Here is a 13,114-nt window from a genome sequence, read left to right as displayed (position 1 = left end):
ACCGTCCAGGAGCCCTGTGCCGCTGCGGGTGGCGGGCAGCTCAGCCGGCTCCCCTCCCCACCCTTCCCTGCAGCTCCTGGAGCAGGCGCTGGTGATCGAGGAGCAGCTGCGCCGAGCCGCCTATCTGAACATGACCCAGGACCCCAGCCACCCGGCCATGGCCCTCAACACGCGCTTTGCTGAGGTCGAGTGTCTGGCCGAGAGTCACCAGCACTTGTCCAAGGAGTCCCTGGCTGGCAACAAGCCTGCCAACGCCGTCCTTCACAAGGGTAAGAGGAGGGCGGGCAGGCGGGCGCGGAGAGGACGGTGTCTGTAACGTCCAACGCATCCTCTGTACCGTGCTCTCTGAATCATTAAAGTGGGGCTGTGATCTGAAATGCCGCTGTGTTCGGTTGTCTCCTTAATCCTGCTCTGTGTATCTCTGGTGTATCTTCTGAGTATCTCTGGTGTATCCTCTGAGTATCTGCTGAGTATCCCCCAAGTATCTGCTGAGTATCCCCCAAGCATTGGCTAAGTATTTCTGGTGTGTCCCCTGAGTATCAGCTAAGCATCTCTGGTGTATCCCCCAAGTATCTGACGAGTATGCCTGGAGTATCTCTCATGTATCTGATGACTATTCTCCAAGTATTTGCTGAGTATCGCTGGTGTATGTGCTGAGTATTGCTGGTGTGTGCTCTGAATATCGCTGGTGTATGCCCTGAGTATCTGCTGAGTATCGCTGGTGTATGCCATGAGTATCTGCTGAGTATCACTGGTGTATCTCTTGAGTATCCTTTGAGTATCTCTTGGGTATCACTTGTGTATTTCTCCCTGAGTATCATGTGAGTATCTCTGGTGTATTTCTCCCCCGAGAATTATGTGAGTATCTCTGGTGTATTTCACCTCCCTTCCTAACCCTGAGTATCATGTGAATGTCTCTGGTGTACTTCACCTCCTGCTTATCTCTGGTGTATCTCCGGTGCATTACTCCACCATCACTCCCCCCCCACACCTGACGGGTATCTCTGGTGTATTCCTGTCCCAAGTATCATGTGAGTATCTCTGGTGTATTCATCCTTTTGAGTATCTTTTCATCCCCACTGAGTATCTCCAGTGTATTTCTCCCTGAGTATCACTAGAGTATCTGGTGTATTTCTTCTCTTGTGTATCACTTGAGTATCTCCAGTGTATTCATCCCATTGGGTATCACTCGAGTATCTCCGGTGTATTCATCCCCTGGGTATCACTCGAGTATCTCCGGTGTATTCATCCCCTGGGTATCACTTGAGTATCTCCGGTGTATTCATCCCCTGAGTATCACTCAAGTATCTCTGGTGTATTCATCCTGAGTATCACTCGAGTATCTCTGGTGTATGCAGTACTCGAGTATCTCCAGTGTATTCATCCCGAGTATCACTCGAGTATCTCCAGTGTATTCATCCTGAGTATCACTTGAGTATCTCCAGTGTATTCATCCCCTGAGTATCACTCGAGTATCTCTGGTGTATGCAGCACTCGAGTATCTCCAGTGTATTCATCCCGTGTATCACTGGAGTATCTCTGGTGTATGCATCACTCAAGTATCTCCGATGTATTCATCCTTAGTATCACTCGAGTATCTCTGGTTTATTCATCCTCCTGAGTATCCCCCGAGTATTTTCCCTCCCCACTCGAAGATCTCCGGGCTGGTCCCCTCGGCCGAGCCGACCCCCTGTGGGCTGCCTCTGGCGTCCCGGCTGGTTCGGCCCCCGCGCCCCACCTGACGCCTCTCCCCCTCTCTCTGTCTCTCCGCGCCCCCAGTGCTCAACCAGCTGGAGGAGCTGCTGAGCGACATGAAGGCCGACGTGACGCGCCTGCCGGCCACGCTGTCCCGCATCCCGCCCATCGCCGCCCGCCTCCAGATGTCCGAACGCAGCATCCTCAGCCGCCTGGCCAACAGGGGCAGCGAGACGCAGACCGGACCGGTAACACCAGGGGGGCTCGGCCGCGCCCACATGGGCCCCATAATGCATGGGGGGGCTTAGTCACACCCCTGCGAGCCCCGTAACTCCTGGAGGGGGCTTGGCTCTTCCTCCTCAGGGCCCTGTGGGGCAGGAAAGAGCCACAGGGCCGGACGCCCAGGCCCTGCCCCTGATCCACCCCCCATGGGCCGTGGGGAGCTCACCGCCCCCTCCTTTCTCTTCCAGGCCTTCCCGCCAGGCCCATACGCCACGCCCCAGAGCTTTGGGGGCTCCTTCAGCAGCGCTGCCACTGCCGGGGCGCTGCCCCCGGGGGGCGCCAACTACACCCAGATGCCCGCTGGGTCCTTCATCACAGGTCAGCCTCAGCCCCACGGCTTTAGGGCATGTCAGTGATGGTGGGGGCTGGGAGCCAGGACGCCTGCGTTCTGTCTCCGGCTCTGATAGGGGTGTGGGGGCTAGTGGTTAGAGCACGGGGGTGGGGCTGGGAGCCAGGACTCCTGGGTTCTCTTCCTGGCTCCGGGAGGGGAGCGGGGGCTAGTGGTTAGATCGGGGGGGTGCTGGGAGCCAGGACTCCTGGGATCTCTTCCTGGCACTGGGAGGGGAGTTGGCGGGGGGGGCTCACGCATTTCTCTCTGTTCACCCCTGCCCCCCTCCCGCAGCCGCCACCAACGGCCCCCCGGTGCTGGTGAAGCGGGAGCGGGACGGCGAGGGTCCGGAGAAGAAGGAGCCCCGGGCCGGCGAGGTGATCTGCATCGATGACTGAGGGGGGCCTCTCCTCTCCTGGGGGGGGCAGCTCCCCCACCTGCCCGCCCTCCCTTTCTCTCTCTCCTGCCCATTGGGGGAGGGGGCACGATACCCGCCCCACCCCTGCTCTCCCCAGGCCAGGATCCTGCTCCCTCCGCCTGCGGGGGTGGGAACATAGCCCAGGCGGGCAAAGGGGGGGGTCTTGCCCTCTGAGCCGGGCCCCAGGCCCCCCTCCCCCGGCTACTCTATAAATATGAATATATATATATATACACACACACATACTGTATGGGGCCCCCCCCCACCAGCCCCCTCCGCTTCCCATGGGGGGGACGACATCCCTTCTCTGCCCTGGGAAGGCCGACCCCCCCCATCCCCAAGTTGGGCAGGGGGGCAGTTCTACCTCGCAGCCTCCTGGCGCCTGGGGGGGCGGGGATGGGGTGGGGGGACGCGGGGCAGCGCTCCCGCTGGGGCGCCAGTTCGAATCACGTCTTGTTTAAACCTTGCGGAATAAAGGCACCGTTTCCTTGGCTACGTGACCCCGGCTCCGGCTGTGTTTGGGGGGGCGGGGTCCCCCCACCCCCCCGCAGCGGGGCAGGTCTCCCTGTGCACCCGGAGCGGGGAGCCCCTCCCCCATCTCCTGCCCAGCCTTCCACCCCTCAACCATGCCCCCTCTGTCCATCCATCCATCCATCTCCAGGAGCTGTCCATCCCCGCACACCCCGTCCGACCATCCCCCCACTGCCCCATCTCTGTGTCTGTCCACCCATCTATCCCTACGTCCAGATCCACACAGCCCGTCTGTCCGCCCCTCCAGGCAGATCTTTCTACCCCACTGGCCCCACAGGGCGCTGACTGTCCTAACCCCGCCCCGTCCTTGTCCATGCAGGCCCCCAGCCCCATCCTCCCCCGTCTCCCCCGCTCCGTGTGGCCACCGGGTAGACACAGCCAGTCCCTGTCCCCCGGTGCCCTCGGGTCCTGGGCAGCTGCTGGGGCACTGCCTGGCCCGTTGCACACCGGACTTGGAATTAAACTCACGCAGCGTTAACGGAGGGCTGGGCGGGGAGCAGCTGCGGGGGGCCAGGCACACGGGGCGGGGTGAACACGGGTGATTGCGTCCACCTGGCCGACCGCTCGCAGCCGAAGGGGACGGGGGTTTCACGAGGCGCTGGGCTTCGGGATAAAGTCCCCGCACTGGGATGCCAAGGCGGGTGAGGAGCGAGGAGGCGGGCCAGCACGACGGGGATAGCTGGGCCTGCCGGTTTTCAGGCCGCTAGCCAGCCAGGGCCCGGCCTATGCACGGGTGCGGGTGGGGGTGGGATTGGGAAGCTGGGACGGGGCTGGGGGCTGGTGCGGACGAGCTGTGAGCAGGTGGCTGGGCCGGGACAAAGGCAGCCTGCTGAGGAGTGACGCTGCAACGGAGGCGACGGGGGGCCAGGAAGGGCCCTTGAGCGGGCGTCTCGTCCCGTCCCCTGCACTAAGCTGGGACGAAGTATTGTCCGGAGCGTCCCAGCTGGGTGTTTGTCTCGCCCGCTCGTAAAAAACCTCCAGCGACGGCGATTCCGCAGCCTCTCTCAGCGACTCAGTCCAGTGCTTCAGCAACGAGGCGTTTTCCCCTCGTATCCAGCCTGAGCCCCCCACCCCTTCTGCTGCAGTTTAAGCCGGGTGCGTCCTGTCCTGGCCTCAGCCGTTAACAGACCGATTTATTTCCCGCCGCTTTGTAACAGCCTCGTCGGCACCTGAAAACGGTTCTCACGCCCCCGCCTCCGCCGGCATCGCTCCTCATGCAACCAGCCTGCGTTTTTCCATCGCCCCACAGCCTCGGGTCTGGGCCTGGCCGCAGTTGTGTTGCCCTGCGCTGGACGGTCGCTGACTCTGCCCCACAGGGGTCCAGGATGGGCCACAAGGGACCAGCTGGGTGTGTGAGGCCCACATGGCCTCTGGGGGCCGGGAGCCAGGACTCCTGGGTTCTCGCCCCAGCATGGGGCAGGGCGTGGGGTGGGGGCTAGTGGTCACAAGGATGCACCCAGGCTTGGTGGCTGCAGGGAAGCTGGGGCACCAAGGCGGGAAATATGGTGCAGGGCAGAAGTTTGGGCCCAGAGCTGCCCCCCTGGATCAAAGAGCGTGAGGGGCCAGCGGGAGGCGCTCAGCGTAGGGATCCCTCGCGTTTCAGTGGAGGGGGGGGCCACTGAGCATGGCCATGGGGGCAGACAGGAGAGGGCCCGTCGCAGCTCAGCGCCCCATGGGGGGAAGGAGGGCACAAGCGCCCAGGCCTGCGGTAGCTCTGGGTCAGCCCTGAGAAGGTCAGCGGTTGGCCATGCAGGCTGGATCACTTGCCGTGTTTTACAGCTGGAGAAACTGAGGCAAGATGGCAGGGGGGACGTGACTCGGCCAGTGACAAGTCAGTCAGCACAAGACGGCTCATCGGTGCTGCCACGCACAGGGCCACGCCGTGGTGGGTGGGGGGTGGGGTTTCCCTTTGAACAGTCCCTGGTCACTGGTTAATGCCCTGCCCTCTTCCCCAGCTGCCCCCCCACATTCCCCAGCCCCCCTCATGCAGCTGCAGTGCCTGACCCGGGTCCTGGTGGAGCATGACTCAGCCTTGGCCCCGGGCGGGCCGAGCGCTGGGATCCCGGCACCGCAGAGAGGAGACGGAGGCCGTGACCTGAGCCCAGCTCCGGGTTTATTGCTTTGGTGCAGCGCGGCTGGTGTGGGGGGGGAGACGTCCCAGGCCTGACAACCAGCCCCTCGCCCCCTCCACGGCAGGGCAGCAGCAGCAGGAGAGGCCTGGGAGCGGGTCCTGGCGTCCAGCCCGCGGTGCCGGATCCCGGCAGGGCACGCGAGACAGCTCTGGAGTAGCCAGCCCGGCGGCCGGCTCCGCCCATCGGGAGCTGGGCAGGAAAAGTGGGCGGGGCCTCTCACAGGCCATGCGGCGTTGATTGAGTTTCTGCCCAATCGGAATCTGGTTTGTAAAGGCGGGGGAGGGGCAGGGCCGCCAGCAGGTCCTTCCAATCAGTTTCAACGAAATTATTGTAATTAAAACGAGGCGCCTCCAGGTTAGCTGCACCTGATTGGTGGGCGCTGTGATGACATCATGCCCAGTCCTAGCCTTCCTTCATGATGTCAAGCGCTGCATGCCACCAAGCCCATTGGCTGACGTCACTTCCTGCTGAAACCCCACAGAATGACATCACTTCCTGCTCAACCCTGCACAGTGAGGTTGCGTTTGGTGATGTTACTGCCTCCTGCAGCATGACATCACTTCCTGCCCTACCCAAACCAGTCCAGCCGTGTCTACGATGTCGCTGTCACTGGACGTCCCTTCACTCATGCCCCCCAGCTTCCCTGTGCTACCACCCCCAAACCTAACCTCCCGGGGGGGGCAGCCCTGTGTCCCCTTCTGCTCAGCCTTGAGCAGAGCCCGAAACTCCCATCTAGGGTGGCTGCAGGACTCCTGGGTTCTTCCCCCCCCCCACCAATGCACAGCCAGGGCTGCACCAGGATGCCTGGGTTCTGTCCCTGCCGCTTCAGTCGACCTTCACCACGCCCTCCAGCTCGCGGTAGCGGATGAGGAAGTAGGGGTAGCACTGGTCGCTGTCGAAGACCACGTAGATCTGCGGGTCGCTCAGGCTGTCCACACAGGAGTCGTATAGGTCGCTGGCCGGGTCGGCGGGGTCCAGGGGCGGGGGCCGGCGCAGGGCCGCCTGCCCCGGGGCCGAGCGCCCCACCAGCACCTTGCAGAGGAAGAGGTGGTGGAGGCCGGCCTCGCAGCGGGGGGCGTAGCGGTGGGAGTAGCTGGCCTGGCGGGCGAAGTAGCTGCCTTGGCCATAGAGGGCGGCGTGTTTCCCCGCCAGGCGTGGGTCCAGGTTGTGTTTGCAGATGGCCGCCACGGCGCCGGCCGCCGTGCCGTGGAAGAGGTGCCGTTCGTTCCGCTGCCACTGCTCCGGGCTCAGCGTCCAGCTCATGTGGCTCTGCTTGCTGCAGGGGAGAGACACCGGACTCCTGGGTCCCTTCCTGACTCCGGCAAGGGAGTGGGGGCTAATGGGTAGAGTGGGTGGGGGCTGGGAGCCAGGACTCCTGGTTTCTCTCTTCCTGGGTCTGGGAAGGGAGTGGGGGCCAGTGGTTAGAGCGGGGGGGGGGGCTGGGAGCCCGGACTCCTGGGTTCTTTCCCTGGCTCAGAGAGGGGAAGGGAAGGGGGGGGCTGTTGGTCAGAGCAGGGAGGGAGCTGGGAGCCCGGACTCCTGGGTTCTGTCCCTGGCTCTGGGAAGGGAGTGGGAGCTAGTGGTTAGAGCAGGGGGTGCCAGGCAGCGGATGCAGGGGACGCAGGGGTCACTCACCACTTATACTTGTCCCACAGGAAGCGGTTCTGCACCCGGCTCACCTCCACGATGCGGTATTGCGCCTCGGGCAGGCTCTTGTGGAAGAGGCCGTAGACGACGCGGAATCTGCGATCGTTCAGCGCCATGGGCACCGTGTGGCAGTCCAGCTCGGGGGCCATCGGCAGCCAGGTCTCAGGGTAGGGGAGGGGCCCCGGGGCTGGCGGGGGGCCCAGGTCCAGGCTGTCAGACAAGGTCCTGCGGGGGCAAGGAACAGTCAGCACAGCTCGGGGCGGGAGGACAATTCGTTGGTGGACTGGACGGAAGAACTCACGGCTCTAAAGGGGGAGGAGGCTTGGAATCATTTCACGTGAAAGTTGCGGGAACAAGGTGAAACCTGCACCCCGAGGAACGGGGAAAAATGCATGGCCACGAGCTGTAGCCCGAGCTGGCTGAGTGAGTGAGTGTCTCAGCCAGGCGATTATGAGGAGCGGAAGCTGGGAGCACGGAAAGCGACACCCCCCCCCCCCCCCCGAGGCCAGGCCGTGCAGCGATAACGTGAGAAGGCCAGGCAGCGTCGGACCTTGCGACAGGAATTAAAACCGAGCGGAAAAGATTCTACAGCCGAGTGAACAGGAAGCAAATGGAGCAGGAAAACGTGGGGCCGCTAAGCTCGGAGGATGGGCTGGAGGCTACGGATAATTGAGGCATGGCCGAATATCTGACCAGATCTTTGCCTCCGTTTTGAATGAGGCTGCTGATCTCGGGGATAGCGGCAGGTGGCTAATGACAATGAGGCCGTGGAGGTAGCCATTACTGCATCCGAGGTAGAAGCCAAACTCGAACAGCTTCCTGGGACTAAATCAGGGGTGGCCCCGATAATCTCTAGCCAAGACTATTAAAGGAACCAGCACGTGACAGCGCCAGCCCATTGGCAAGGATTCTTAATGAATCTGTGCACGCAGGGGCCGTCCCGTGGCACTGGAGCACGGCTAACAGAGCTCCTATTTTTTAAGAAAGGGGAAAAAAGTGACCTGGGGAGCAACAGGCCCGTTCGTGCGACCTCAGGAGTGTGCAAGGTCTTGGGCAAAAAGTTTGAAAGTCGTTAAAGACGGTGAGTTTCGTGGGACAAACGACAACGTGGCTTTACAAAGGGTCAATTCTTCCAGCCCAGCCCAAGCTCCGTCTTTGAGCAGAGAACAGCTTTTCTTAGACAAAGCGAATGCAGTGGATCTCATTGACCAGATTTCAGCCAGGCATTCGGCACGGTGCCACCAGCGCATTATTAGTTAAATGGGAAAAGCTGGGGCTTGAGATGAATAGCGACAGGTGGATGAGGAACTGGAGACCATGCCAGGTCACGTGGACAGGTGGATGGTCAGGCTGGAGGCAGGTCACTGGTGGAGTTCCTCAGGGATCGGTCTTGGGACCTGTCTTATTTTATTACTGACCTTGGCCCAAAAAGTGGGAGTGTGCTAATGAGGTTTGCGGAGGACACAAAGCTGGTGGGGTTTGCCAGTACAGAGAAGGCGCGGGCTAGCACGCAGGGAGATCTGGATGACCTTGTAAACAGAAGTCATAGAAATAGATGAAATGTAATAGTGGAAAGTGCGAGGCCATGCACTTAGCAACTAATCACAAGAATTTCTGCTCTAAGCTGGGGACGTATCCATGGGACGTGACGGAGGAGAAGGACCCGGGCGTATCGGCTGATCGCAGGATGACTATGAGCCGCCGATGTGCTGTGGCCGTGAAAAAAGCGAATGCAGTCCTAGGCTGCATCAGACGGGGTATTTCCAGCGAGCTAGGGAGGTGTTAGTACCGTTATACGAGGCGCTGGTGAGACCCCAGCTGGAATAGTGTGAGCAGTTCTGGTCCCCCGTGTTTAAGAAAGATGAATTCAAACTGGAACAGGGACAGGCGACTAGGACTATCCGAGGGATGGAAAACCTGCCCCATGAGAGGAGACGCAAAGAGCTCGGCTTGTTTAGCCTGACCCAGAGGAGGCGGAGGGGCGATCCGCTGGCTCTCTGTAAACATCGCAGAGGGATCAACGCCAGGGAGGGAGAGGAATTATTTCAGTTCAGCGCCAGCGTGGCCACAAGGACCAACGGACACAAAACCGGCCATTGGGACGTTTCGACGTGAAATGAGCCGCAGGTTTCTAACCGTCGGAGGGTGAAGTGCTGGGCCAGCCTCCCACGGGGAGCAGAAAACGGGAGCTGGCTCCAAGTCGGAGCCTGAGAGGTTTGTGGAGGGGCTGCGACGCTGGGCCCGCCTGGTTTGGCAATTGACGACCGGGGGTAGATATGCCCAGTGGCCTGTGACGGGACAGGCTCCGAGTTACTGCAGAGAATCCGTCCGTGGGCGTCCGGCTGGTGGGTCTTGTCCACAGGCTTAGCTGATCGCCTTATTTGGGGTCAGGAAGGAATTCCCCCGCCCCCCCCAGGGCAGATTGGCAGAGGCTCTGGGGGTCTGTCACCTGCCTCTGTAGCAGGGGCACGGCTCACTTGCGGGCGGATTCTCTGCGCCTTACAGGCTGTAAACGGCGATTCGAGGCCCTCAGTAACTCGGTCAGAGGTGGGGGGTGAGGATCTCTGGCCTGCCTTGTGCAGGGGTCAGACCAGATGGTCACGTTGGTCCCTTCTGACCGTCCAGTCCAGGGTCTGTGAGTGAAGGGCAGGCGGGGGGGCAGGGAAGTTACCAGAGCTCCGGCAGCAGCAGGGCGGGGGCCCGGAAGGTGGGGCGGGCGCACAGGGGCCGCAGGGTGCCCGTGGCCAGGTTCCGCTGGTAGCCAGCCCCCAGGTGCAGCTTGTAGCTGTGCTTGGCCGTGCAGCAGAACGCCTCCTCCCGGCCGTCCCTCAGCGCCGCCTCGATGCTCTGGGTGAAGGGCTGGGGAGAGAAAGGGGGGGGTGTCAGCGTCCCACGTCGCTGCAGGAGCCGGGGAGAGAACCCAGGAGTCCTGGCCCCCAGCCCCCCGCTCTAACCACTAGCCGCCACTGCCCCTCCCTCCAGAGCAGGAAGGGGACCCAGGCTTCCGGCTCACTTCGCTGTACTGCACCCAGCCGCTGAGGCTCCTCCAGTAGTAGGTGTGCAGGGTGCGGAAGGGGGTGCCGGGCGCAGCCGAGGTCCCCAGGCGCCGGGCGCGGGTGAAGTGGGGGCTGTTCCTCACCTCCATGTGCCTCAGGTCGATGTCGAAGGCCACGCCCCTGCCAGGCCGAGGGGAGACATGGAATTACCAAGGGGGCCCCCCCCAATCACCGGGACATCCCCCAACTGTCCCCTGGATACCCACTCGCTGCCCCCCAAACCGCCAGCCCCCCTGAACGCTGACCCACAGCTGCCATTACCCCACCAGCGCCCCCATCACATCCTCCCCAAACACACCGGCGCCCCCCGCCCCCTATGCCTCTCCCCACACCCACCCCAGCCCTGACAGGGACCCTCGGCCGGCCAGAAACTGACCAAGACAACACCGGGGGGGCTAAAAATGCCCCCTTCTGATGAGAAATTCACCCCTATTCGTAGAAACAACCCAGCCCCCCACCCCCCCCTGCCCCCACGTCCACCCTGGAGGCTCCCCCCTCCCGCCAGCATCACTGCCCAGAGCCGGACGTTGTGAAAACAGAGAGTGAAATGGGGCAAGAGACAGACAATGGGCAAGATAAATAACCCAGGCGTCCTGGCTCCCAGGGCGCCCCCCCCCCATTCTAACCACTAGTCCCCGCTTCCTTCCCAGAGCCGGGGAGAGAACCTGCCCAGCCCTGCCCCGCCCCGACCCACTGGCCCCCGGCCCACTCACTGGTAGGTGGCCCGCACGTGGGCCCGCTCGGGGTCGCTGTAGAGCCGCTCCAGCGTCTCATGGGCCTCGGGGGCCACACTGAGCCAGTGGGGCGGCAGGCTGGCGCTGTACCACAGCTGCCAGTGGTAGGGCAGGCGGGTGTGGTGCTGCGGGCAGCGGGCGCCGGAGACGCAGCAGCCCAGCAGGAAGCAGGGGCAGATGTGCAGCCCTTCCTCGGCGTGGGTGTGGTACTCCAGCTGGGCCAGGGTCTCCAGCACGTGGTCCAGGGTCAGCGCCTCGCCGGCCAGCCCTTCCCCGGGGGCCACCTCCGCCTCCCGCAGCGCCAGCGCCGACGGCTCCCCGGCCGGGGCTGGAGCAGACTCGCCTGGGCCCAGCTCCTGGCGCCGGAGCCGCTGCAGCCGGGCGTTGAGCCGCCGGTAGGCGGGAACGCTGCGGTGGTGGGCGAGAGCTGCCCGGCGGGAGCGCTGGGGGCGACCGATCCGGGCAGCGGGGTCATCACGGCCGGTCGCCGGGGGAGAGGGGCAGATCAGCGGAGCACCAGCTGGGGGAGACCTGGGAAAGACAGCAGGAGGGGTTAGCTCTGGCGGACAGAACCCAGGCGTCCTGGCTCCCAGGGCGCCCCCCCCCCCGCTCTAACCACTAGCCCCCACTCCCCTTCCAGAGCCGGGGAGAGAACCCAGGTGTCCTGGCTCCTAGCCCCCGCTGCTCTAACCACTAAGTCGTTCAAGAGCTGGCCATGCTGTTGGACCCAGACGAGGTCCCGGGGCGTACAGGGGGAGGCAGGGGGCGGCACAGGCCAGCCACGGCACAGGCAGAATTGGCCTGAGGAACTCCCTGCCACAGGAAGCCGTGGCAGTCAAGATCGGGGGGGGGGGTCAACGCCACCCCAACGCTTCCTGCCGAAACGGCTCTCACAATAGCAAAGAAAATGACACTTGCTGCAGGGGCGGAGCAGGGAGCATCCCACCGCCGCGCCGGGGGCGCCTTCTCCGAAGCAGCCGGGATGCCGGGCTCGATGGGCTTGATCTGGTGCGACAATGACCCCCCCGCCTGGGGCTCCTCGTTCTCTGGTGGTGCGGGAGGTGGGCGATTCGGGCGCCGACGTCCGGAGTTGGGTTAAATCCTGCCTTTTAGGATGAGATCCGCCGGACCCCACGCGCCGGGGATGGCCAATGCCAGTTGCTCCAGCGGCTAATCAACCTCCCTGCTGGGAAACCAAGGCTTATTTCTACTCAGGATTAGAATAAATACAGTCGCAAGCGGCCGCCCCTGCACACCCCCCCCTCTGCGTGCAGACCCAACGTCTTTCTTTAGCCATGTGCCAAATTCTCCATCTGACGCCTCCCTCGGCCGGGCAAAAAAAGGCAGCTCGGAGACGCCAAAATCTGTTGCGAATTTGTGGTCACTTCGCCCACTTGTTCGTCTCGGGGGGATTCCAAAAATGGGCTGTTTTGACATTTCCCCCCCCAACCGGTCCGACTTTTGGCTTCAAAGCTCTGATGTGAGACAGGAAAAAAATAAAATTCAAATGTGTCTAAAAAGGGGGCGAACCGGAAAGTGGCGTTCGACGCCTCGATTCCCGGCAGCGTTCGGACGTCTCCGCATCCGGTCCCACCATGAATTTGAGAGTGGCTTTCCGAAAAGGCCAGTGCAGCGGAAATAAAAAAAAAAACACCCCCAAAACCAAAAATCTCCACTTCACGCGCGTCTTAATCCACAGCGATCCTGGACCCGCCTCCTTGATAAACTCAACAGGGCGCAGGCGAAGGGCCCAGCTCATGGATACGTTTTCGCGGCTCTCTTTTGAAGCAACACTGCTGTGTCCACAGCTTTCGTGGGCTTCATCTGTGCTTAAAAATGGGGCCATGGGCATGAAAAAAACTCCCTGGCCCACAACCCAGCCAGGCTGACCAAAACCCCACGGCAGACGTGGCTAAGCCAACGACGAGAAATGGTGTTCTCACATCAGCATCGCTCCTTCCTTGGCCCAGGCCGGGACATCTATCCCGGCACAGGCTGCGGTAGCGGTTGGCCCCTCTCTCGGACACGCTGGATAACTTGGGCTAAAACCACAGGGCTGAGAACCCAGCGCTTGGATCATTTTTGTGTCTCCTTTGACTTTTCTCAAGCGTTTCTACGTCCTCGGTGAAGGGCCGGCCCCAGAACCAGCAGGCGGACAAGGGTGGTTTGGTTTGTTTTTTTTTTAAACTGCCTGCAATCTGAAAGTTTTTAAAGCGTTTTGGGGTTAAAAAAAAAAAAAACCTCCAAAAACCACAACTTTTGGGGGGGGGTGTTTGGTGAGGCGTAAAAAG

At 62.1% G+C, this 13,114-nt stretch overlaps 2 protein-coding genes across 6 annotated transcripts in view; one reads left to right on the top strand and one right to left on the bottom strand.

Moving 5' to 3' along the window:
* Nucleotides 1–3,215, top strand: part of CHD3 (chromodomain helicase DNA binding protein 3) — a 60,333-nt gene extending 57,118 nt beyond the window's left edge. For all 5 annotated transcript variants that reach the window (XM_067555180.1, XM_067555176.1, XM_067555162.1 and 2 more), the window contains exons 38-41: nucleotides 74–269; nucleotides 1,780–1,943; nucleotides 2,166–2,295; nucleotides 2,600–3,215. In XM_067555180.1, coding sequence (XP_067411281.1) covers nucleotides 74–269; nucleotides 1,780–1,943; nucleotides 2,166–2,295; nucleotides 2,600–2,703 — 594 coding nt within the window. In that variant the 3' untranslated portion in view covers nucleotides 2,704–3,215. The remainder of the gene's footprint in view (nucleotides 1–73; nucleotides 270–1,779; nucleotides 1,944–2,165; nucleotides 2,296–2,599) is intronic.
* Nucleotides 3,216–5,331: 2,116 nt separating this feature from the next.
* Nucleotides 5,332–11,764, bottom strand: LOC137162153 (protein mono-ADP-ribosyltransferase TIPARP-like). The gene is made up of 6 exons (XM_067561708.1): nucleotides 11,718–11,764; nucleotides 10,803–11,354; nucleotides 10,047–10,209; nucleotides 9,705–9,892; nucleotides 7,022–7,258; nucleotides 5,332–6,662 (listed from the first exon to the last, which is right to left on the bottom strand). The coding sequence occupies exons 1-6, from the start codon at nucleotides 11,762–11,764 to the stop codon at nucleotides 6,212–6,214; spliced, it is 1,638 nt and encodes a 545-aa protein (XP_067417809.1). The 3' UTR covers nucleotides 5,332–6,211.
* Nucleotides 11,765–13,114: the final 1,350 nt, after the last annotated feature.

Source organism: Emydura macquarii, unplaced genomic scaffold (genome assembly GCF_026122565.2).
Source record: "Emydura macquarii macquarii isolate MOO-44397 ecotype Brisbane River unplaced genomic scaffold, CSIRO-AGI_Emac_v2 contig_306, whole genome shotgun sequence".
Lineage (NCBI taxonomy): Eukaryota > Metazoa > Chordata > Testudines > Chelidae > Emydura > Emydura macquarii.
The sequence above is the reverse complement of the archived record's forward strand: the minus strand, read 5'-3'. Positions and strand labels throughout refer to the sequence as shown.

Bases quoted from the DNA above. Each gene is read 5' to 3' on its own strand.
- LOC137162153 (XM_067561708.1), bottom strand. From the start codon at position 11,764: ATGCTCCCTGCTCCGCCCCTGCAGCAAGTGTCATTTTCTTTGCTATT. The intron at 9,893-10,046 runs GTGAGCCGGAAG...TTCTCTCCCCAG, and splicing joins GCTGGGTGCAGTACAGCGAA to CCCTTCACCCAGAGCATCGA. The intron at 6,663-7,021 runs GTGAGTGACCCC...TCTCCCCTGCAG, and splicing joins CTGTGGGACAAGTATAAGTG to CAAGCAGAGCCACATGAGCT.